This window comes from Alexandromys fortis, unplaced genomic scaffold, assembly GCF_014885135.2.
Source record: "Alexandromys fortis isolate MF-2015 unplaced genomic scaffold, M_Fortis_MF-2015_v1.1 scaffold_19, whole genome shotgun sequence".
Lineage (NCBI taxonomy): Eukaryota > Metazoa > Chordata > Mammalia > Rodentia > Cricetidae > Alexandromys > Alexandromys fortis.
In genome coordinates, this window is record NW_026067890.1 from 16,007,726 (window position 1) to 16,033,755 (window position 26,030).

The 26,030-nt window shown below is 43.9% G+C and overlaps 1 protein-coding gene across 2 annotated transcripts in view; it reads left to right on the top strand.

Annotated features, from left to right (window-relative positions):
* Positions 1-623: 623 nt before the first annotated feature.
* Positions 624-26,030, top strand: part of Ppa2 (inorganic pyrophosphatase 2) — a 68,028-nt gene continuing 42,621 nt past the window's right edge. The window contains exons 1-5 of one of the 2 annotated variants that reach the window (XM_050152263.1): positions 625-824; positions 12,069-12,133; positions 13,980-14,024; positions 17,970-18,023; positions 21,962-22,081. In XM_050152263.1, the coding sequence (XP_050008220.1) occupies positions 683-824; positions 12,069-12,133; positions 13,980-14,024; positions 17,970-18,023; positions 21,962-22,081 (426 nt within the window). In that variant the 5' untranslated portion in view covers positions 625-682. Of the gene's footprint in view, positions 825-12,068; positions 12,134-13,979; positions 14,025-17,969; positions 18,024-21,961; positions 22,082-26,030 lie in introns of both variants that reach the window. The other variant, XM_050152346.1, reaches the window with a different exon arrangement.

A 26,030-nucleotide genomic window follows, 5' to 3' on the forward strand; every position in this document is an offset into this window, starting at 1 on the left:
GGTAGAGATGTCAAAGATCTTTCCAATGAAGATTCTTCCAAAACACTGATCCACAGAACAGGATAATCCCATCTGTGGCCCTGTCACTTGCTCCTTCTGCTCTACCATAGCACCCACTGGTAGCTGGACCAAAGACCTGGGCATAAAGGCTGCTGTTGTAACTAGTTGTGGCCACTAGACTAGATATAAAGACTTGTGACATATATGATTGCTGGGACATTGGAATTACCTCTACTTGGGTTAAATATTAAAGGGCCTTAAGGAGGAAGTGTCATTTGAGGGAATTACAGATTTGGGCTAAGTCTGTGTCAAAGGTCTTCACCAGCAGGCTCGATCATGTATTATATTTGTGTGTGTGTGTGTGTGTCCTCTCGTCTCTGAACAGTCTTTAGCAGCTTCCAGAGCCATGCAACCAATACTACATTAATGTAATGAAAGTGTGATCGTAGATATTGACAGAGTATGAATGAGTGCCTATGATGAATTCCTGGGGCAAGGGTCTGAGGGCTCTAGGAGGAAGGTGAAGTGGGGGGCAGTCCCTGGGAACCAGAAGAGGGGTGGGATTTGAGGCTAACCGGGAGGGAGGCAGTGCCGGCTCCGGGCGGCAGGGGGCGCCGCCGTGCGGCCGCGCCGACCCCAGTACCGAGCCGCCGCCGCCACCGCCCGGCGCAGTCCGTCCGCCATGCGCGCGCTGCTACCGCTGCTGAGCGTCGTCCGAGGGTGGCGCGTGGGGGCCGCCGCCCGCCCTCCGCGTCGCGTCATGTCCCTATACCGCACGGAGGAGCGCGGCCATCCCCACTCGGAGGACTACCGCCTGTTCTTCAGTAAGTGGCTCGCCGAGCTCCGCGCCGGCCCGAGAAGCAGCCGCGCCGCCGTGCTCTGCCCGGCGGGGTCCGCAGCCCGCGCCCGGCCCGGGGTGACGGGGGACCGGTGTCGGCACGCAGCGCGGACGCGCAGGGCGGCGCGGGGCCAACCGCCCTCTGCTGCGACGGCAGGCGGCCCGCGGCCCGCGGCGCCGCGCTCCACCCGCTGACCTCCGCGGCGTGGCCCGCTGTCCTCCCGCGCCGCCCTCTCGGGAGCAGCGAAGCCCAGCCCCCTCCGGGCGGACGCAGAACTTTGGGGACCGGGGCTTCACGCCTAAACTCGAGTTTGCGTCGCGATCGGACGGCGAGCGCCTGCGTATTTGGAGGGAGGAAGCGGGAGGGGAGTGTGAGCCAGCTACTGCGATAGGCTTGTGGGCAAGTGCCGGAGTGGACCCTGTTATTTTGTAGGGTAACTTAAAAAAAAAAAAAACAAATAAAACAATAACAAACTGAGTTTATACCTAAAAGTTTGCACCCCGAATGCCATCCACAAACAGGAGACTGACTGGCGTTCTAGCAAGATGGTGGCACGACCTCTTGCCTTTCACATTGAGCAAACATTGAGAGGAAGGTGTCTGGTGCTGCCCTGAGCGGGCCACCGAAGTCAGAAAAACTCCTGGCTACGCCCTTTTTATTTTCACTGTGTAGATTTTTCTTTTTTAAATCAGTGACATGAAGTAGCCACATAGGTCGAGTTACCTTCATGCCCCATTGACTTTCAGAGCCCTGAGGAGAGCTGTAGCGACCTAAAGTCTTGTGCACACCTGTTGGGAGGTTCCACCCGGAAGGGGTGAAGCTAGAATCTTGGAAGTTCATAGTTTGTGCTCCGACACCCCGTCCTGGGCTAATTTTTTAACTTGCTAAGCATTAGGGTTTTTGTTTTTTGCTTTTTGCTTTGTAAAATAGGGCTGCAGAAATTGCTCTGTGAGCAAAGTAGTCACAGGACTTACAGTGTAACTTATAATCATTAATAACTATACTATGATGTTTATAGTTACCTATCTGGAACTTAAGTTTGAGGATTGTTTTATGATAAAGGAGCAAAGCTAACTTAAACTCTTGTCTTTTGTTTTTTGTTTTGAGACAGGGTCTGCCTCTGTCTCCCGGATTGAACAGATGGGCCTCTTCAACTGGCAAACTTTCTGTAGTTGTAATGCATCTGGTACTAAATAGTTTTCTCAAAATTAGTTTCCGTGCTACAGTTTTTCCACCCTTTTTTGCTTAGGCAAGACTGATTAGGTCTTTTTAAAAGAGGGCCTGTGCACACATCGGGAGCCTGGGTAAGATACCTGTCTCAAAAAACGAGAATAAAAACAAACCAAAAACCCAAGGAGAAACCCTTAGTAAGTAGACTCTTTGCTGAATGGATTGTGTCCCCAAAGTTACAATGTAACAGTTCTCCATGTTCTCCATGAAGAAACTGTTATATAATGGCAAATGGCGTCCTAAGCAGAAAAGCCTTTGTGTATAATATGGTGAAAATGTCCTAGGTTTTCAGTACAGCAACACACACATTCGTCTTTCCACAGCGTCAGAATTGATTGAAATACAGTAAATTTAGAAGCAGCACGGATTTTGTGGGGCCCCCGCTTTGCCAAGTAGTCTCAGTTTTCCCTGATCGCTGTCCCAGGCAAACAGGTTCTTTGTGCACAGGTGCGTGCACGCGTTTGTGGAGACCAGAGGTCTTAAATTGTTCCCTGGGCGCTGTCTGCTATCGTTTTGAAGACAGTCTCAGTGGTCTGGAGGTAGGTGAGGCTGGATGGACGGTGAGCCACGGAGTTCTGCCCTGCGTTCCCAGCACTGCGATGACAAACATGGTCTACCATGCCTGGCTTTCTTACGTGTGTTGTGGGGAGCGAACTCAGATCCTTAATGCTCGCACAGCCAGCGTTGGTAGCTCCCCAGCTCAAACAGGCTTTTATTCCGATCTTAGTTACTGTCGACTCGGAGATCACTTCGTACTTGCCATGCAGTACGTACATCTGTATGTGTCGGTTTCAGAATGACGGCCGAAGTGCCGAAGAGGTTGTGGCTCTTCCAGGAGTCCCAGATGCCTTCCTGAAAACAGGCTGGTGCAAATGTCTCGAGCATCCATGTAGGTGTTTGTTTAAGGTGCTGGGAAATCGGATAAGCCAGAGATGTGAATCAGGTCATAAGTCGCAGGGTCCCAGTTGAGCTGAGCTTCAGCATTTAGTCAAGTTGGCTGTGTGACATGTGGGGACTGTGGAAACTGGCGAGAGATCCAGGTCCAGTCAGAGGAGTAGGCCAGGAGAATTTTGGAGCTCTCTGTCTACTGGTCCTTTGACCCAGCAGGTTGGCCGTCATCATAACCCTTCAGTGTTGGGCATCCTTGCCGAGGACAGGAGATAGAAATAGAACAGGCAGTTTAGTGTAAATGCTCTTGCTTCTGTCCAGATCAGATGCCAGGAGTGCCGTAGAGAGCTCTGGGTCTTTGTTTCTTCTCCTAGGAGGTGTGTATGAAGGTGTGATTGAAAGTCCAGTGCACACACACTTATCCCTTCTGAGTCTCTAGATTTTCATGACGAATTTCATGGTGAAGATGGGCTATTTCTATTCCCTAGTCTCTGCCCATCTTCTAAATCATTTTAGAGATTGTTGAGGCAGGGGGTGACGTAGTAGTGTTGGAAACCATTGAGGGTGGCTCTGTTGAGACTCAGTAAGGGGAAGTAATTTCGTCCTGGCCAAAAGAATCTACCTGTGGCCCTGGGTGGAGACAAGACAATCTGATGCGCTCCCAAGATTAGAACATGACATAGCATTGTCTCCTTCCTCAATAGTTAATCCATCTTGGCCTGTCAATCACCTTGCCAAGAGTGGCCCTCAGGGATATACCTGGTATACCCAAAGCTATGCTAAGGAGGTGGGAGGAATAATTATCCCTTTAATAAGTAATAAGGATAATGTATGTATCCTCCCCAGAAACCCCACCCTAAGTGTAGATGCTTGCAGAGCTTCTAACTTGTAGCACGGCTGAGCTTGCCTTCTTTTCTGAGTTACTTAGAAAACAACTTTCTTTTTTCCAAAGCTTAAACATGACTCTCCTGATTTTCTGGACTTTCTCAGTCTCTGAAGCTATGCCTGCCCCTTTCACCATGTGACTGCTTACAAACTATGGCGTTCTTTCTTCTTCTTCGCAGTCTTCTTCCAAGTAGCCGCCACGACCTCTGCAGATTTTTCTATTTCTAGTAAAATTGATGTCACCCTTCCTTTCAAGTCTGTTTCTAAATTCTCTTATTAATAAGACAAGGAACCCCAAAGAGGAAACCCTAATTTGCCCAGTAATAGGTGGTTCCCAGTGTGGGGCTCCCCACAGTTTCTGGGAACCTGCTTTTCTATACGGCGTCCAGGTGAGGATGCTATAAATTTTTATTCATTTGTTTTGTTTGATAAGTTCTCGGGCCTGGCTTTCCTGATAGGATTGTATTGTATTTGTGAATATTGAGTGAGAGTGTGTGTGTGTGTGAGTGTGTATGTATGTATGCATGCACACAGGTGCCAGCTACATGGGAGAGTTGGTTCTCTCCCTCCAACACGTGGGTCCTGGAGATCAAATGCAGGTCATTGAGTTTGGCAGCAAGTGTCTTTAGGTGCTGCGCTGTGTCGCCAGTGCTTGATAAGATTTTAATATGCCACATGCTCGTTTGGTCCCAATTTACTTGGATAATTTGATAGAATATCACTCTGTGGATGTTTTGGGGATGATCTATTTCTATCATTGCTTATTTATTTATTTGTTTGTTTGTTATTCTATGCTGGTAGTACTGTCCATGGAGTGTTGCTTACATATCCTTCACCTGTAGCATGCATTTGTTCATTCATTCATTCATTCATTCATTCATTCATTCATTTGTTTGTCTCTGCTGGTGGTGCTGTCCAGGCAGTGATGTTTATATGTCCGCCAAGGTTCAGAGTCCTCCTGCCTCTGCATTTGTGCTCAAAAATGGAGTCAAATCCTGCTTGTAAAATGAGGTTTCTCAGGGTACAGCACAGCTGAAAAAATACTGTTACAATGAGATACAGTGAGATATAGCCTAGACTTGGGCACACTCTAGTCTCAGCTTCCGTTACAATGAGATACAGTGAGAGATCTCTAGACCTGGGCACACTCTAGCCCAGCTGCTGTTACAATGAGATACAGTGAGCTATCTCTAGACCTGGGCACACTCTAGTCCAGCTCCTGTTACAATGAGATACAGTGAGCTATCTCTAGACCTGGGCACACTCTAGTCTCAGCTTCCGTTACAGTGAGATACAGTGAGCTATCTCTAGACCTGGGCACACTCTAGTCCAGCTCCTGTTACAATGAGATACAGTGAGCTATCTCTAGACCTGGGCACACTCTAGTCTCAGCTTCCGTTACAGTGAGATACAGTGAGCTATCTCTAGTCCAGCTGTGTTACAGTGAGATAGCCCCTAGATTTGGGCACACTCTAGTCTCAGCAGAGTAATAGACAACAAAAGCTGTGCTGAGCAGTGGAGTGGGCATGGTACGGGGGTGTCGTCGTATGCCCTGCTCTCACTGTAACTGTGACGATTGTGAAGCAGAGCAGAGCTGTCCAGGCCCCTGGCGTCTACAGCACAGCTGGCCCGAGCCCTAGATTTGGAGCGAGGAGGCCCGGGTCTCAATCTTGGTCCTCGTGTGTGTGCTGCTGGCAGGGTTTCTTCTGGGACACTTCTGCCTGGAAAGGAATCCGCTGACCCTGTCCTGATCCCCAGGGTCCTTCAGGCTCTGAATGCATTAGTGATAGCAGTGCAAGTAAAGGTCCGTGGCGGGTTATCTCTGCGGCTAGAATGAATTTTTTTTTTTTTTTTTTTTTTTTTTTTGCATCAAATGTACTTAAGATTATTTTGGAACTTGGATGCCATAAGTAAAATTTATTTTTATTCAGTTAATAGGGTAGAAAAACAAAAGGTTTTACTGAAATAAATGACAAGAATCCGAATAAAAGCTGGTGCTATCTGGGGGAGGAGGGTTCGAATGGCTGGCGTGACTCTTACTGCAAAAGTTGAGTTTAACAGTTCTCTAACCTACCAGCAGATGGCACCCGCGGCCCAGGACGGTTTTCTACTTCCTGCAAGGGCTGGATGAAATGATGGGGATCTACTTGAGGGTGAGCTGAGGACAGGGACGTGAGGCACGTGTCGCTTTTTATCCAGATGATCACCATAGTTGACGGAGAGTTTGGAGGGAGGAGGCACATAAGATATGAGTGCTAGCTCCTGTTACATTTGATACTGCAGCAATCCATTGTAATATCACGACAGGATGGTCCTAGCCGAGACTTAGGCAGTACTGGGTGCAGATGCGCAGTTCAAGGGAGTTAGTTATGGTCTGCAAGTCGTCCCTCAGCGTTGCCGGCGGGAACACCGCCCGCATTTGACACATAGACATAGGATAGTTTTGCACTTTGGTGGGTTTTCTTTGCCCCCATCATAATTAATGAGGACAATTGATTGATGAAATGCTTTTTTAAAAATTGGTGCTGAACTTTGTAGCAGTAGACACAAAACTGAGTGATAGTGGGCAAGCACATCTCGGACAGCCAGCTCCTCCCTGCCTTGTGGCCTTGCTTGGTGACTGAGTGAACGTTTGTGACTTCGTTTCTGAACGTCACTTAACCCCTGTTACTTCCCTGTCTTCGTCCTCTTTCATAGCCCATGTATTTGACCATCCCTCCAGTTATATATATATTTTTTTAAATAAGCTGAGAAATAGTAGGTTTTCCTATGGCTTTTTTTCACCGTTTAAGTTGGCCCGTCCCTCTGGAGCCCCTCCATCCTTCATTCTCTCGACCCCCAGTATTCCACCTCACTGCCTTCATGTATTTACCTGTAATCTGTTATCCTACCGGAACATGCCTCCCCCAAAGGCCTTGTTTGCTGGCTTGCACCTGTGCTCCTCATTGAACACAGAGGTTAGAAGCCAGAATCCCCACTCGAGAGGGAAAATGCAGAGTTTGTGGTATTGGCCCTGACCTCACTAAGTGTAAAGTTTTTCCAGTCTCATTCATTTATATGCAAATTTCATTTTGAATATTTTAGACACTTCACAACTAAGTAATATTCCATTGTGTATATGCACCATTTTTTTTATCCATTCATCTGGTGATAGACAGCTCATTTGCTTCCATTTCCTAGTGGTCTTAATTTTTGTGCTGTCGAAATTGTCTTCAGCAAGCCCCGCACCCCACCCCGTGCCTGTGAGTTGAAGTTCACCCCAACTTCTTCCTGCAGCAGTTTCAGGCCTGAATGCCGAGGTCCCAGTCCTGTTTTGTGCATGATGAGAGATACGGATCTAATTACATCTTTCTGTGTGTTAAGTCCAGTTTTCCTAGTATCATTAGTTGAAGATCTTGCCTTTGCCCAATGTGTATTGTTGGCATCTTTGTCAAGACTCAGGTAAATGTAGTTGTGTGTGCTTATATCTGAGTCTTTGATCCCATTCCCTTAATCCGTTTGTTTGTTTTGGGGTCAGTGCCATGCTGCTCTTAATTTGAAAAATTTTAAGAGCTAATAAATAATTTTAGCAAAGTGGCTAGATACAAAATTAACACACAAAAAAGTAGCCTTCTTATTTACCAATGACAAACATACCAAAAAAGGAAAACAATTAGAGAAACAATTCTATTTGCAGTAGACACACACACACACCTGGAAATTAACCTAACCAAGGAGACAGAAGGCCTCTGTAATGGATATTTTAGGACACTGAAGAAGGAATTGAGCCACAAGAAAATGGAAAGACAGCCTATGCTCAAGGATTAGCAGAAAAAGAAACCGTTAAAATAACCACCCTACCAAAAGCAAACCACAGAGCCAGTGTCGTTCCAGTCAGTATTCCAGTGTTACCCTGATGGCTCTTTGGGCTGACGAGGGAGAGGGACTTGGCTGGGGGAGGGGGAGGGAAAGGGGAGGCGGCTGTGGGGAAGAGACAGAAATCTTTAAGAAAGAAAGAAAGAAAGAAAGAAAGAAAGAAAGAAAGAAAGAAAGAAAGAAACAACAACAAAGCAAGAAGGAAATTCCATATGGTCATACAAATTCTATGAAGAAGCACATACAAATTATGTTATTTTGATGTGAAAAAAAAAATCCAAAAATTTATGGGGAGACTCAAAGACCCTGACCAGTCGGAGCGATACTGAAGGAAACGGTATTGTGAGTGGGTGGCACCACACCTGATGTCACATTGTCCCGCAGAGTGATGAAGAAGACATTCTTTCTGTTACATTCCATGGAGTAATAGAATGGTAAGACTGAATATTTGGACACTTGGAGCTTTCAGATTGTCGTGGGTGTAGCCTTGCAGTCTTGCAGTAATGAGTCAGCTTGCTTACACAGGATTTACAAGTGTAGCCCCGCCTGTCTGCTCCCTTTGATACTGTGAGTGGTTTTTGTTGGTGGTGGTAACTTGAAGTTACTTATTTTAGATTTTAAGGTTTTCTTAAAGAACAGGGGAAAACCCATACTTTCCATCATTTGGACTCTTGTTGGCATGTGGTAGAAGGCGATTCACTTTAGGAAACAGCGTTGGATATAATTGAAGTTACTTTTATTTATTCTAGGATCGAGTCATACAGATATTTGTTAATGTGATTTATTTCTCATTTTCTTTCTTTCTTTGTAAATAAGGACGGAAATTACTGTACGTTTCTTATTACATCGTGTCTGTAGTGGGTGGTTACATGTTTGAACTTGGGAAAACTTCCTACAAATAAGTTTCTGTAAATTGAATCAATACATTTAAATAATAGCTTCTAGGTAAACATTTAAAAGTTATATTTATTTGACGTTAAGTCTTTAGAACCTTAAGACAGTTTAGTTTTTCTGAGTGCAGAGCTGTAAAATAGAAATCGTGCTATTTATATGAAGACGAGAGTATATTTTCATTGAAACTCGTCTTTCAAGTTTTTTAATCTTATTAAAAGTAATGCAAAACTCATTTTTGTTTTGTTATTAAGCTTCCAGTGAGAATCTCTGTAAATGTGATATTGTGTATGTTGGTGTTTGGTATGAATATAGCTATTTGGTGTATAAATGTTATAATAATAGCATAATGTTATGATATATAATTATAAGGCATGCATAATATATTACATAATTCTATCACATGTTATAGAAAATTGTGTTATATAATATCATAATGTTATCAGTATTAGGTAAGGGTCCCACAGTCTATTTGGTTTTCTCAATTGCAAGTACATTTTCAGCAATGGAGACAGCAAAACCGTAGAAACTTCCAGAATGATAAGATGAACAGTAGTTCTAGAGCCGTCGGAGGGGGAAGTTGTGAGGCTGGAAGGCTGGCACACTGACAAGCCCGACGGGATTCATTTGTTTTGTCTAGGGCTGCAGCCTTACCGGCACCAAGACCAAATGTGGTGGCTGCGGCCATAGATCTTGTCCGCTTTCTCATAAACACCATATTAAAGTCATAGCAAGAAAGGGCAGTCGGTAGACAAGAGAGAAGCCTCCAGAGCTCTAGAGTGCACAGCGTTGTTTCCCCCAGAGATGTGTTTCTGTGATGAGGTAGCTTAAGTGAGTATGTCAGAGGGGTGGAGTCAGGAGGATGCTAAGCTGTTTTGTAGAGCTTTGGGCTTTGTGGGCACACTGAGATAGATGAGAGGGAGGAAGAGGGAGAGGGAGAGGGAGAGGGAGAGGGAGAGGGAGAGGGAGAGGGAGAGAGAGAGAGAGAGAGAGAGAGAGAGAGAGAGAGAGAGAGAGAGAGAATGTGACTCTCAAAACTGGTAACAGGTATTTTGATAACTTTCTTTATATTGTCCTTTGTATGACCCTACTCTTATTTCTGAACTAACCTTTGAAAGCCTCAGGAGTCAATGCTTAGCCCATGTCTCTACACTGTCTCTCTCCCGAGGAGTTGGTAAAGGATGAGAGGGAGCTATTTTAGGCCACGTAAACTATCCATCTCTGTCATAACTGCTCAGCGCTGCGTTTTGGCACCCAGACATCGGCAGCCAGTGTTAATGGACTATGCTATGGCTCTGGGTGGACCTACTATGTGCCTCAGTGTAGGGGTCACCAGTAAGTCCTAGGCTTGCACCGTTAGTCTCAAGTTTTGAAGACAGGATTCCCACGGCCATCTTCACACCCGATATTTCTCCTTTACTATAGAGCATATTACATTCACCACACATGAAATCTTGGTCACTTGCCTATGCTTAACATGTCTATCTGTTTTGATCAAGTAAACGGAATTAGCATATTCATTGCCTCAAATATTTATTGTTTGTCTGTAGCAAGAACACTGGAAGCCTCTTGTGTAGCTGTCGGGAAGTATGTGCTCCATTTTCTTAGCCGTGGTCACTAGATTTCTGTGGTGCCTGGTGTAACTGCAGTGATGTGTATTTAGCTGACCTCTCTACTCTCCTTGCCCTATAACCTACTTGTTCCTTCTCTTTCCTTTGTCCTACGTCTGGGCAGTCATATCCACTTGGGACATATTCAGCTCAACTTTTGAAATGCACGTAGAATAATTTTTTTTCCTGACCACCTCCATCCTTGCCACATCACCCATGTCACCATCCACCGCAGCTGGTCGGTTGCAGAAGCCTCCTGATTCCTTCCCTTTGGCCGGCTTTGTGTACCAATGATAAGATTTTAAAAATCTCAGTTCAAGTAAAAGTGTTCTTGCTATTTTACTCAAAAGGAATTGAAAAACTAAGCTAGGATGCACGGTTCTTTCTAAACAGATGTGAAAATTAGTGACCACAGCTATTGCCCCTCACTTCACTGCCAACTGTCCTTTTGCCTTCAATTGTTGCATCCCTGCCTGGCTGGCTTCCTTGCTGTTTCTCATCATCTCATCTGTGACGTTCTCCTCTTCCTTGCTTCCTCCAGGCTGTTGCTGGCGCACTGCTTGTGTGAGAGACACCTACTGGCCGTGCAAAGCCACCAGCATCCTCTCTTTCCTTGCCCTGATGTGCTTTCTAGTGTTTGCCCTTCCTGCTACAGCTTATACATATTCATCACGTCTGTCTCCCGCTAAAATATAATGTGCACAAGACCAGGAAATTAGAGTGTGTATTCCTGGCACATAGAATGGTGTTTGGAAAAGCACATGTGTTCCGTGAATAACTACCAAATGGATTAATGTAAGGAGACTTAGTAAGCAGAAATCAGAAACATGAGAATTTGACTATTTTAACATTAATGGCGTGGTGGGGAGATGGCTCATTGGTTAGAAACACTTGTTGCTCTTGCAGAGGACCCAGGTTTACTTCTCAGCACTCATTTGGTAGCTTACAAATATCCATAACTCCAGTTCAGGGGATCTGACGCCCTCTGCTGGGCTCTGCAGGCACCAAGAACGCACATGGTATACATATATGCTGCAAGGAAAACACCAGCGTCAGAAAAGCAAAAACAACACAACCCCAAGCAAACACTGATGAGTGTTCTCTTTCCCGTCCCACTCTTGCGAGAGGTACCTTGGTGCCCGGGGCGCTTAGAAAGGGGGAGAAGTGGACCGGTAACGAGTTTTTTATTTGATAACTACTGAATGCCAGCTAGATGCTAGAAAGTATAACAAAACAGACAAAACCAAGAGCCAACCAAAACCCTTTCCCTCGGAATTTAGCCTGGTGCTGAGTGCTCCTGGCCTGGAGGGCAGAGGAGGGAATGGCAGTTTAATATGATAGCATCGTTACTAAGTTGTACACCTCTGCTTTTAGTGAGCCGAACTCAGAATTTAGCTATGTGTTGTTCAGTCAGCTGTTTTGTGACCATTTTATTCGTTATTTGAGCTGGACCTTTCTTCCTGTGGGTTGTAGGTGGAAACTGTGGATTATACTGTTAGTTTTCTCCTAAGGAAATGATTATCAGTTTGGGCTAATTCACTTACTAATGAGTCTCTTTCCCACAGTCAGATGTCTCCTACTTGGAGTGTTAGTCTACCTTAGATATTTTCTACACTACCTTAGATATTTTCTACACCAGGTATTTGAAGCCAAGCACAATAGTGAATTAAATGATTTCAGCAACTGAGTGCGGGTAATTGCCATTTATTTTTTTCTCTTCAGGCTAGACCAAGTTTTCAAAGTTGACTTAAAATTTTAAGGTGTAAAGTTAGCATTGCTAAAAGCATACAAGTTCCACAGTAGATCAGGACCTTACTGCTAAACAGAGCAGGTGTGCACGGCTGTAATTCTGTTGCTTTTCCCTTTGCAGAGAATGTAGCTGGTCACTACATTTCCCCTTTCCATGACATTCCTCTGAAGGTGGATTCTCCTCAGGTATCATTTTTACTTGTTTGGGGGTTGGAAAACTTCTTGTACATGACAGGACGAAAATGATGCTCCACTTTTGGCCCGAAAATTCCCGTGGAGAAATGTCCTGAAAGTAGAGATGTGCTGGGCTGGCAGGAGGAGAAACCAAGGAGCTGGAGCAGGGCTGTCAGCTTCTTTTGTGAATTAAACTTTGTGAGAAGCTAGGGAAAGGGGGCTATTTGCGGTCTATGAAGTTCAGTCTTTGGTGGAAACGAAGATTCAAGAGTAGTGATGTGGGAAATTAACCTGCTTATTTTGAATCATAAAACGGTTAATGTTTGCAGGTGACTTCTGTGTGCTAGCCGCTATGTGAGCATTTTATTTTCTTTATCCCATACTAAGTTGCCAGAAGCCATCCAAGGGCCGTGCGGCAGCAGGCATCGCATTGGTTTCCATAGCACTGCACTGCTGGCAGGTGCCAGAGCCAAGTCTGGATCTGGCCTTCCTGACCACAGAGGTCCTACCCGGTTACCACTCCACGAGACAGAACTGTAAATCTGGAAAAACCTCGTGTTTCATGAGCTTTTCTCTGGAAAACCACTTGACAGTCGGAAGGATGTTGGTGAAGTGGGGCTGTGAGAACCACTGCTGAAGGGGGAGATGAGGGGCCTGAAGTTTGGGTGCCTCTAGGCAATTGCTCGCTGTTTGCCACGTGTTGTTGTACTTCTGATGGCGCCTACTGTTACTAACTTCCTTCTTGCCGAGGTCCCTTGGTCTCAAATGTCGACTGTTGTGAGATGGGCTTAAGTTTAGATCTAGTGTTCAGCCTGTTGCCTCAGTGCACATCAGAAGTTCAAGGAGTTGTGAACTCTCAAATCCCTCTCGCCTTCCCAACACCGAAAGTGTGCTTGCGTTTGTTCATCCATTTGATAAATATAAGCCTTGCACGCTTATTCTCTGCCACATGCTGTTTGTGGCCCTGGGTGTGCAATGGTGAAGAAGCCAGTCAGTGTTGAATACCGGAAAGAAGAATGTAGGAAGAGGAATGGCCGGATATGTAGTGTCTCATCTGGGGTTCGCCGTAGCAAATGTGTATCTCTCATAACAATACCACACACCTGTGGCTGTGATGTTCTGCCTATGGATTTTGAGGATGAGGCAGGACAGAGTATAAGGCAAAAGATCAGTGTTCCAGAAGGGCAAAGATGGAGACACAGGTTTCCCTACTTTGGAGCCAATCATGGTTAGGATTTTTGCACCTTGAGTCTTGGGATGTAGAGTTTTCAGAACAAGAGCAGTGTTTCAGGACAGCGTGACTTGGAATCATCATTGTCTCTTTATTTTGTTTCTTCCTTAGCAGTCATCTTGGTGTGTGTTGCATACACCCTGTGAACGTTTGTTACCGGCATAGTCTTTTTTTCCCACCACGCAGTCTTAGTGGGGGCTTAGTAATCACACCTTGATAGAATTCCCAGGCAGGAGGTACAGCCAAGCACTTTCACAGCTTGTTAGCCAAGCTCCCGGGAGCTTCATTCCGATAATGAAATGACTGTTGGAGGCGCAGTCACTGGAACACGTCAGGCTCTCCCTACACACTCGGCAGGGTCTGTGCTTGCATCAGGCAGACTTGGGAAGCGCCGTGAAAGAGCTCTGGATTTTCAGATAAGTTATTGTTAAAACATTTTGGTCCTCTGTTCGTTCGAGGCTGGGCGTGCTGAGGGACAGGGTTACTGGCAGGTTGTCTGCTCAGTCAGATTTCTGGACAGCAGAAAGTAGGACTTGTAGGCAGTACACAGATTTTTGTTGCTGGGCTCTGCACCCTGCATTCTTTTATGAGATGTTCCAATCATAATTACCATCTTTGCTCTTACAGGAAAATGGCATTTCCAGAAAGAAAGCACGAAATGATGAATATAAGGTATCTTTTGAAGTTTTCATTGCCAGAATCATTTTTTAAATTTTATTGTATGCATGTGTGTGTGTTTGTGTCTGTATGTGCACACGCACGCAGGTGGGTACGTGTAGGGGCCAGAGAGGATGCCAGATCCTGTTCAGCTGGCACTTCCGGTGGCTGTGAGCCATCTGGCTTGGGTGCTCAGAACCCCACTTGGGTGCTCTGGGACAGCAGCAAGACTTTTAACGACAGAGCCATTTTTCCAGTCTCTTGAGTCACTTTCAAACTGTCTGTCAATGACCTTGGTGATAGTTAGTGTTTCTCAACTGCTTCTAATTCTCCCCCTGCAAGACCTTCCTGTAGATCTGCTGTTTTTCTCCTAGCATCTGGGGCAATAGCATCGTTTAACCCTTTTTATTGTGTTGAACTATTCATAACATAAAATTTACTTTTTTATCCTTTTCTAACATGTATGTAAGTGTGCCCTTTCCCACTGAGCCATCTTTCCTGCCCCAGTTTGTTTGCTTTTTAGATCAAAACAGAGACTGTAGCTTCAGAGGCGCTTTACCCTTTTCTAACATGTATGTAAGTGTGCCCTTTCCCACTGAGCCATCTTTTAGAATCAAGGCACAGCAGTTGTTTGGAAGCAGAAGAACAAGTTCCAGCAGCTCTATTTTACCACTTAGGACCAAAGCATTTGATTGGGTCTTTGCTCATCTCTTGTTCCAGGTGACGGTTTCCATGCTACCGTTGGCCTCTGTGGTCTTATTCCAGTAGCTGAGATTATTGTCCCCATCCTTTGAGTCCACCACTTTCCTGCGTAGCTGGTAAATTCCTATAGCGATGGCCTGGCGTCCAGCTTGTTTTGCTAAAACAGCCGTCAGATGAACTGTCCACACTGGAACCCCTTGTAGTGCTCCTCCTTGGGAATTTAGATTCTGGAGCCTTCTCTGTCTCTACTGATCAGAGTCTCTGCTCGATGGGGTTTGGTCAGTCTGTGTCTTAGCAAGCACACTTCCAGGGTGATGAAGAACCCCTGCTCTCCACGGGAGGCAGCACGCGCGCATGCGCGGCTCTGTAGTTCCCAGAGACGTGGTATTTTAGTCTGAAACCCCCTTTCCAAGGGAGAAAGATATATTCCAAGTTCTGAGTGTCATCTCGAAATTTAATGCTTGTAACAAAGATTATATGTTGGGGACTGATTTATATTTACCTATTATCTTATCCCCCTCCCCACAGGGAAAAATTAAAAAAAAAAAGAACGAAAAGCGAAAAGACGGGTTAGATTGATTTTCTGATAAATGCTGGTAGCAATTGTTGCCTTATTACTAAAGCTAATCTTGGGAAAATAAGACTGGTCCTGGCTTTGATCAACTCCAGCCAGAGCACACTGCAGCGGGAGAGAAGGGCGAGGCAGCGTGAGCCCCTGGTCATCAAGTGCAAATGGTGACCCAGAGCTTGGCTTGCAAGCTAAGGTTTCAGGCCGGTTCCTCATCTTTTGCTCTCTGAGCCCGGTTCAGATCTGTGCAAGAGGCTTTGGCGGTGTCGCTGTGCAGCCGTTAACTAGCCTGGTCCCCTCTGTCATCACCTTGTATTCGTCCATCTGTGTTTGTTCTCTTATAGCCAGACTTTCAAAGTTGAATGAATCATGTAAACATCAGCCATATACTTAGGCTTTGCTCTTTCCCGCCTTTTCAGACATGTTTAAACAGGCACAGGGGTCTCTCTCATGAAGGAGCATAGGGGAGGAGACAGAGCAGAGCAGTGTGAGGTGTCCTGCAGGTGTGAGGTGTCCTGCAGGTGTGAGGTCGTCCTGCAGGTGTGAGGTCGTCCTGCAGGTGTGAGGTGTCCTGCTCAGCTTTGTTTACCTCACGCTTACCTTTCAGAAAACCCTTGCCTTCTCTAGAAAATTCTAACAAAAAAGCCGTGGCTGCTAAGTGGCATTCTTTGAGTTAGTAGCACTGGTGTTTCTCCAAGAAAGTCCCAGAATGTGGGCGGGCAATGCTCTAATATTATACTGCTAGGACTTTATATTCAAATTCCCCAGAGAACTTTTAAAAGTTAGCAATTCCCTGGCTTTACCCCAGACCAGTCGAATTGAAAAGGTGGGCAGTGGGGCCCTAAGGAGTCTTTCATGGTTTTGTTTTTGTGGGTTTGTTTGTTAAAGCTCAGCCAGTGATGTATATATGTGTGTGGGGAGGTATATTAAACTTTTGCTTTCCTAATATTCTGTAGTACAAGACTATCTTTTTGTTTGTATCCATTGTAGCTGAATACTTTTAAAAAACACACTCAAAATGAGTGAGGACATGTATAATTCAAGCTCTAATTATTTTTACCCCTTTGTTAATTTTTGAGAGTATAGTTAACATTTCTTCCTCCCTTTTTCTTCCTCCAAACCCTCCCTTAATCCTATTCCACACTCCCACTTCAAAGTTTTGCCTCTTCTTTCATTAATTGCTACTGAATACATCTGTGTATATGTATATCCCTGCATAATTCTAAATATAACCTGTTCCGTCCATCTAAGTATTACATGTGTGTTTGTGTTCAGGGCTGACCATTTGACATTGGACAACCAATTGGTGTGCTCTTCCCTGGGAAGGGACACCTGTCCTGTCCCCAGCTTTTCTCGTTTGCCTGTAGTTCTTTGCGTAGGCCTTGTGGTACCCCCCCCCCCACCTCTTTGCTATATCCATTGGTGTAGCTCTTGTTCAGCTCACATTTGGGTGGTTATATTGGTGAGCCTTTATATGTGTGTAGCTTCTAACATTACTAGGAGACACCATCACACAGCAATCTCCCCGATTCTCTGCTGCTTCCAGTCTTCCTGTTTGCTCATCTGTGGTTGTCCCCAAGCCTTCTGTGTGGGATGTGGGAGTATCTTGTGGATGGACATATTTAGAATGCCCATTTTTTTTTTATTATTAGATTCAGTAGATCTACAGAGTATTGTCAGTTAACTACATGTGTGTCTAAATGACGGCTTGGTCTGGGACTTGGGCGGTGCTTTGACAAGTGGTGTTTTAAACCATTGTTTCCCCAGGAGCCGTGATACATTATTGATGTAAACATAGTATCCTTACCTTTTTGTAAGCCACCTTTGAACAGTAAGACTTTCTCTTTGTGAGGAAGGCTGTGGGAATTGTATTACCTACCACTGACCTAGTTAAGCAGTGAAAAAAGAAGCCATGTTCCTTTGTAAAGTTAAGGAATCTGAAATCACTAGCCTCATTTTAGAAAGGCATGTCTAACTCCTTGTATACTTTCTAACTGCCTATAGAGATAATTGATTTTTATGTTATGATCATAGCATGTATACAAATATCCTTTTAATCATTTTCAACATTTTGACTACTTAACTTTCTGTATGCATTCCTGTAAATCACATAACAATATTTTAACCACATTGCCATGAGTAGAGCGGAAGAGGTGGGTTGTACTATTTTAGCTGGACAATAACTATCAAAACTCATTTTCTGCCGGGTGGTGGTGTATGTCGTTAATCCTCATACTTCAGTGACAGAGGCAGGTAGATCCCTGTCTATTTAAGGCCAGCCTGGATATCAAGTTCTAGGCTAGCCAGAGTTACATGGTAAGTCTCGGCCTCAAATCAGATAAATGAGAGAGAGCTTGTCTCCTGACTCCCAGTGTCATCACTGCTCTGAAAAGTGCTTCCAGATGTTCAGTGCCCTTCTGTGCTGTGCAGCGGTGGCCAGATGTGTGGCACCAGGTTAGGTGGTCTCTCTAACTGTAAGAAGGGGTTTCTAGCATGGGCGGATGGGTGGATGTAGAAGGCAGGCACTGAGCGGTTTTTCTGTGGGATGGGAGCTTGTGCTAGTCTCTCATCAGAGGCTGTGCTGGTTTTCATTTAACATACAAGCATGCAGTCCCCAGGGCCACGTGAAAAGAAAATAAAAGGTGAAGAAATATGTTAATATTCTGTTTCTTTTTTTTTTTTTTCAACAGAATTTGTTTAATATGGTTGTGGAAATACCTCGGTGGACAAATGCCAAAATGGAGGTACAGATATATTCTATTAGCGCAAAATTGAAATGCTAACTTAATTATATGAAAGCATCTTTTCCCGCTTGGTGTATTTGGAGGAGGGTTGAAAGACTTCTCTTTGTAGGAGATAATTTAAAATATTCTTGTGAACCCAGACAGACCTTAATTTTAAGAAGAAAATGGTTTGAACTGCAGATTCGCTTTAAAGAGTGTTTCCCCGTTTTTTAGGCACGCATTCATGTAATTTTCTTTGCCCTTCCTTGACACGATTGTGAATACTTTCAAGTCTCACTCAGACTCCGCTCTGTTTTTAGTTCGCAGACACAAACGAAACACTTTGGCGCTGGTGGCAATTTCAGTTTCTGGGGACTTAGTCCTTTAGAGTTTTATGTTGCCTGGGAACAGTGCCTTCTCCCGAGTTTGTGGATCTTATCTGAGAGCACCTACTTCTGCCCTTGTTAAGTCTTTTTAAAAACTTTATTTTAATCATTTCCATGGAAGACAAAGCTGTCGAGAATCCCTCTTCATGTCCGTGGTTGCTGTCTTCTCCCATCAGATGGGTCCTTTACAGTTTGGAGTGAATTCTCAAGTGGGTGCTTGGTTTCTTTCCTTCACTGTTTAGCTTGTTTATTTTATATCAGATTGGTTTTTGTCCTTTTTCAATACTAATGTGAATATATGTTTGACAGAAAATTGCTCTAAAATGGAGTCACTTGACAAAGATCTGAGCTTGGTTTTTTAAAAAAAATACTGTAAATGAGCAATATATATTTGCAGAGTACAAAAATGATTTATGAATATAATATAAAAATTAAGTTAAGTGAACATATAATCTGAAGTCTCTGGTGAGGCCATATGAAATTTTTACTTCCTTTGCAGTTCTGAAATGTATAATACACTAGTAAGTGTGTTCACCACCTTGCACAGCAGGTCTCAAAATGAAACATAACAAACTATTGTTTAAAACTTGTATACTCGTTGATTTTCATTATTATTTTGTTCTGTTTTTAAATTTTATTTTAATTCTATTTAATTATTAACTATAACATAAAAACATAATCGTGATGCCATGTTATGCTTAAGTAGATGGATATATGTTTGAATCATGTTAAACTCATCTGTATGTAAAAATGCATCATTTCCACAGTGGCCACTGTCCAGGTCCCTTTTACCTTTTGAAACACACGGTGTTGTTGGCAGTTGTCCCCACACTGCAGAGGCACCAGAGCCTCTCGCTCCTCTACCCACAGGCCAAGCTTCTCCATCCTTTCTCGCCTCCTGCTCTCTCGTGCCTTTGGTAGCCACTGTTTGGTTCTCCAGCTCTCAGAGATCAACTGCGGAGCCTGTTTTCTTTGTCCATTCGTCAGTTTGTGAAGCCTGTGTCCATCCCTTGGCTGTTGTGAACAGCGAGGTGCCAAGTTAGCCTACTAACGTCCTCTCCTTTGGCTGTGTATTTGGAACGCTTGCTTGGTCAGTTCTGTTTTCAGTTTCCTAGAGAACTTTGATGCTGTTTTCTAAGATGGCTGTCCTAATTTCTATTCCCTCAGCTGTGTGCAAGACTAGACTCCCTCAACAGTGTACAAAGCTTTCCTCTGTCAACAGTTACAAGGCTTTCCTTCTCTGTTTTTCTACTAAGCACTTGGTATCTGTAGTCTTTCTGGTAATAGTCTCTCTTACTAGAGTGAGGTGAACCCCCACTGTGGTATTTTGTTGTTGTTATTAAGCACTTATGTGTGTGTAAATGGTTAGACAACCCTTGGGAGTTGGTTCTTTCCCTGCACGGTGTGATGTACTTGGTACCCAAGCTTAGGCTTCAGCATCACATGCCTTCGCTGTCTGACCAGTCTTGCTGACCTCCTCATCATTGTTTTGACTAGAATATTCCTGATAGTTATGCTGACTGTGTTTCTTTTTTCTTATTCTCATTGATCATTTGTGTATCTTCTTGATAAATACATCTACTGCCCAATTAATTGTAGTTTTTGTGTTTTTCTGTTTAGCTATTATATTTAGTTTCTTATATATTTTGACTTTTAAACCCTTGTCAGATACACGATTTGAAACACATTTTCTCCCACGATGTATATCGTGTCTTTATTCTGTTGTTTCCCTTGCTCTGCAGAAACCATTTAATTTGATATAATCCCATTTGTCTCCTTTTGCTTATATTGCCTGTGGTTTTGTGGTCAGATCCCAACAGTTGTCCAGTTTGTCCTTTTCTCCTGTTTTTTTTTTTTTTTTTTTTTTTTTTTTTTTTTTTTTTTTTTTTTTTTTTTTTTTTTTTTTTTTTTTTTTTTTTTTTTTGGGTAGCGGTTTTGCAGCTTCTGCCTTATATCTCAGGCATCCATTTTCCTGTGGTTTCCCCACACATATGCTTGTTCTGTTTGCCCAGGACAGTTTCTTAAGGAGAGTGCTCTTTTCCTGTCGTGTGTGACCGGCCCCTCTGCTGAAAATCGCTTGGACTCGGTCCCTCCTGTCTGTGTGTCTGAGCTTGGCTTTTGCAAATTTCCATCTGACTGTGTTACTGTGGCTTTGTAGTGTGGTTGGGAATCAATAGTGTGCTGCTTTTTCTTTTTGTTCATATTTGCTATAGCTGTTTATGATTTGTGTGTGTGTGTGTTTCCATGGAAACCTCAAGGTTTGCTCTTCCTATTTCTGTTCTTTTTAAATGACTCTGGGCCTTCACTGTGGATGGCAGTGACCCAGAATCATGCTCCTTCAAGCCAGTGCTGGATGTCTTTCCCTTTATTTGTGTCTCCTTTGATTTTTTTCCATCATCAACTTACAGTTTTCAGTAGAAACAAATCTTTTTCTTCCTCCATTAAGTTTATTCCCAAGTGCTCTGAGTTATATTGTTTTATTGTAAATAGGATAGTCTCTATTTCTGCTTTGAACAGTTCATTGGTGGTATACAGAAATGCTGTGGGGTTTCTGTATTAGTTTTATATCCTGCAAATTTACTATATTCATTTAGTAATTCTCTCTCTCTCTCTCTCTCTCTCTCTCTCTCTCTCTCTCTCTCTCTCTCTCTCTCTCTGTGTGTGTATGTAAAACCTTCAGTGCTTTCTACATACATATTTGTATTATTTATATTGCCACTAAGCACTGATGACTTTTGTCCTTCTTTCCCTGTTTGGATGCCCTTTTTTGTCCCCCTTGCCTAACTACTCTGGCAAGGACCTCCAACATTATGCTGAATCAAAGTGGCAAGGCCACAGTCCTATCCAAAAAGCTTTCCATCTTGTTTGCATGCGTGCCTGTGAGGGTGTGTGCACACGTGCATTCCTCTGTGTGTGTGTGTCTGTGTGTGTGTCCGGGGTGTCAGAGTGCAGGAGCTACAGAGGACAGAGAGGGTGTTGGGTGTACCGCTCTATCATTTCCCACGTGTGCCCTGAGGCGGTGTCTCCTTTACACTGGGAGTCAGCGAACCCCAGTGGTCTTCCTATCTTCACTGTACCCAGAGCTGGGTTCTCAGTGTTTTTACAGAACTGGGTTATTGCATGGCTTGGTATCTGAACTCTGGTTCATAGAATTGGAGAGCAAGCTCCCTTAACCTGGAGGCCATCTTTCTAGATGTTCACCATCTAGGTAAACACCTTTGAGTTAACTACAATGTCATAAGACTATTGACAGTAAAAGCCCCAAGATTAGCAGCAATGCCAGCAAAAATACTAACTTTTACCCTCCTGTCTTTCCATCCGTCTTACTGTTTTTGTTAGAAACAATGCAGTGTGAAAATAATTTGAGCCTAAATATGTAATCAGGTGTCTTCTTCCCAGACATGATACTTGGTAATTGGTAATAAGAATTGACTTAATTCTCATTAAAGCCTTTGATCATTAAGCTGGGATGTGAGTGTTTGGTTGTGCTATGGTAGATGTAAAATCTGTTCATTGTACACAGCGCTAATCATGTCGCCCCCCCCCCCCTGCCTTCCCTTTTGATCTGCCTAGATTTCCACTGAGGAGCCAATGAATCCCATTAAGCAAGATGTAAAGAGCGGAAAGCTACGCTTTATACCAAATATCTTCCCTCACAAGGGCTATATATGGAACTACGGGGCCTTCCCTCAGGTAACATTCCTGTTACAATGCTCAACTTTTATGTCTTCTAAAGACATCGCGTGGTAAATCCTGTGAACTCCCTGGATTTAAATTAGTTCCTAGAACATACCAGTTTCGAGATTTGTGAATTTAAATCCTTTAATGTGGCATTCAATTGTTTCAGTAAACTTTACTTCAAACCATGTATGTAGTCTTTACTCAGGTTCTTAGAGCCAGGGATGTAGAAGGTTGACAGTTGACCTTTGAGCGCATCTCTCTTGTGGGCTGAGCCATTGCCCGAAAAACCCTCAGCAAATCTTTATCTCACCAACCCTTTCATATGCTTTTATATATGTTTCTATATGACAGGATGTGTTTTATTTTTAATAAATCTAATAGGTAAGTTGAATTACATTGCTTACGGAACTCAATGTTAGAAGTCTGGGATTGTGAAGGGAAAAACAAGGAGGTCAAGGCCTGTGTGATGCCAAGACCTCATTCCTGACGCAGAACCACGCCGCCATTCTTGCCTCTTTGTCTTTACCTCTCAGTTCCCTCATGCTTTCCCTGATTGTTAAGTGAGTAAAACTCAGTATGTCTGACCCAAAGTCTGGGTTTTGGAGTCCTAGAGAAGCATTTTCTTTTCTTTATGATCATAAACCCCACTTAGTCATCAGGTGTGTGGAAATTTAATAGTTGTAATTTTATGTATTAATTTTTAATTATATGAAAATTTACATGAAGGACTGTGTAGGAAAAGGACAGCTGAGAAACACAGATGTCCAGTTAGATAAACCCTCCCATGAGAAGAAAGGAAAGTTGTTCTTTTGGGAGCCAGTTCCCCTTTGACATCACTAGACCGCCCACTGGGGTCACTCTTAGTTAAAGCTGGCCCTCTTGCAATGACAGTTAGAAACCAGAGTGTATGCTCACACCGTCACGGCAATTGTCTTAACTTCTTAGATTCCTACTCAGATGATTGTAGTGGGCTTAACAGGAAAGGTGAGAAACAGTTTTGTCGAGTTTAGGTGAAAGGAGGCCAGAGAAGCTACCAATCAGAGGCAGAAACAGAGGCGGGCTGAGTTGAGCAGTTTGGGAGTAAACTACTCTTCATTTCTTTAGCCACTTCTTAGGGGTGACGCGCTAGGACTCACAGGTGTGAAAAGAGGAGAAGTAGGCGTGACTTCTTCTCGCCCAGCAGAGTGGTGGGTGACTGAGTGGGTGGCCTTGAGAGCCTGGCTGTCACACCAGCAGTGTGACCTTGACCAGGACCCTTTGAGTGTCTGTTGATTCTATTTATTTTATTAAAAATAATAATAAAGCAAAGCTGGGCATGGTAGCCCATACCTGAAATCTCAGCATTTTGGAGGCTGAGGCAGGAGGATTATTGCCAGTTTGAGCCGGCCCAGGTTATATATAGTAAGGCCCCGTCTCAGCCTTACACTCCCGCCCACCCCCGCTAAAATTAGCAAGTGAACCAAAGAGAGATCTGCTAATGAGAAGGGAAGGGGTGTGAGATGATGGCGGAAAATGAAAGAACCTCTGTGGTTTTCTATGTAAGAACAGGTGCATTTTTGTGCCGCTCTGGGTGTGTGTGAGGGCAGTAGCTCTCCCTTGCCCATGCTACCACGTGACAGACAGCGGCTCGTTCTCCCGCTCTCCTGCCTTCAGGGCTGGCTCATCCACACCCCTGCTCACAGGGACAGCTCTACTGTTTTGCCCAGGTGAGGTGTAGGGTCCGCTCTCCTGAGTGTGGCGCAGCTGGTGAAGGGAAACAGCCAATGAGGGGCAGAGCCAACTCTGCAGCCCCATCCTCGCCGTCTGCAGTGGTAACAGGAGCCACAGACACCAACCCGGACTGCAACTGCAGTAGGGTCTTGGCCCTTGGCAGCAACCCAGGACCTGACGACACCATACTGTGGCTGCAGGTTCAGCCTGCTTTTTTATAGAACCCGGGCCTGCCAGCCCAGGGATGGCACAACTCACCGTGGGCTGGGTCCACCAACGTCCATTCATCAGTGATTGAGAAAATGCCTGACAGCTGCATCTCATGGAGGCATTTCCTCAACCGAGGCTCCTTCCTCTCAGCCAATCCAGCACATATGGACATGAAGTTTATTTGGTCACCAATGTTTTATCTTGGTCAAGCAGGAAATTTGTTGAGAACAGTTAGTTACCAAGCCAACTGCTTGATAGGACAATTAAGCAGCAGAATGCTAAGTAGAAATGATATCAATGAGCCTGTGACTCATTGATGAGTCATCAGTATGACATCATCATCTCAGACCTTTAGCGTCTGCGTTCTCCCACACAGGGCTTTTCTCTGACTTTGACTCTGATTTGAATGAAAATCATCTTTCCACTTACATTTAAGTTTGCCCACGTTTAACGGGGTCATTCCAGCAATCCCTTTTTCTGAGAGCATATTTAGAACACTTGCCTAAATAATATTAAGGAATTAGTCTCACTTTAAAGTTCAGCCTTCAGTCTGAACACAATATTGGCATGTTTATTATTTTAAACTTCATTACAAATTTGAGTCATTGGCCACAAGCATTAGATGGTGTTAGTTGTTAGGTTTAGAGCCCGAGAAGAGGCCTGTTTGTTCATCTGTATGGTCTTGGCTCCTACCTGGAAAGGGTACTGTAAGAAAGGAGGTGGTCTAGGGGAGGCTCTGTAGTTAGTTCTCAGTACTGTTAGCTCATCAGTGGGGCTCTTGCCACTGATGTAGCTGCTGAGGACAAAGGCGGCAGACTGTCAGGCAGTTTGATCTGTTTTGATGCAGGTTGGGATGTGGAACTAAGAACCTTAGATGATCAGGAAGAACTTGTCAACACCCGCCCATGGGGACAGCTGTTTTTTCTCATTTTCAGTGATTTTCGAGGAGACCCAAGGACCAGAGTGTGGCGATTAAAAGCATATTGGTTGATACAGATTGTAAAGTAATGATCTCCAATTCTTGTACAAAGCTAGGATTTGTTTTAGGCCATATCAATATTTATTCTGAATTCATATTTGTAGGTTTATAATCATTTCTTGCTAGGTTGTTTGTAGGTCTTGGTTATTCTTTTCTTGGTTCCATACTAAGACTTTGTATCTTTAGATTATCTACTGGATCGGGCAGTGGTTCTCACAGGGGTCACCTAAGGCCATCACAAAACATAGATGTTAACATTATGATTCATAACAATAGCAATATTAAGTTATGAAGTAGCAACAGAACTAATTTTATGATTGGGGATCCCCACAGCATGAGGAATTGCATTAAAGGGTCGCAGCATTAGGAAGGTTGAGAACCATTGTACTAGAGGGACATTTATGAGTCAAATTGTGAGTTATATACCCATCCTGCTTTATTAAATATTCTTCAATTAGTCATATTAGAAGTTATTACAATTTACACTCTTACAAGCATCATATAGGGTTCCAGGTGGCCTGTAGCCTGTCTAGTATTCTGAGTTATCAGATCTGTAAATTCTTAGAGAAATTGTGTTGGAATGTACTTTTAATTTGTGGTTCTCACATCATTAACTTTTCTTAAATGTACAAATCATCTGTATTTATTTTTTCTCCTCAAATTACCTGTTTGTGTATTTAGCCCATTTGTCCCGTTTGCCTTTTTTCTTAGTTGAGTTTGAATGTTCTCTTCTTGATCCTTTTTCATTCCTCTGAGTTTTTTCTTTTCTCTGCCCTGTTATTCACCTAAATTTCCACTAGAGGGCATTCTCAAATTTTCACATAGTTGAAGGTTTCCTCACCTGTTGAAATTACACTGTATTTTCTAGTTAAAAGTGACATTACTAAATATGAGTGAGTACATCCCATGTTCCTCTTTTTGGGTCTGGCTTACCTCACTCAGGATAGTGTTTTCTATTTCCATCCATTTGCCTGCAAACTTCAAGAAGTCCTTGTTTTTTACTGCTGAGTAGTACTCTAATATGTATATATTCCATACTTTCTTCATCCATTCTTCAATTGA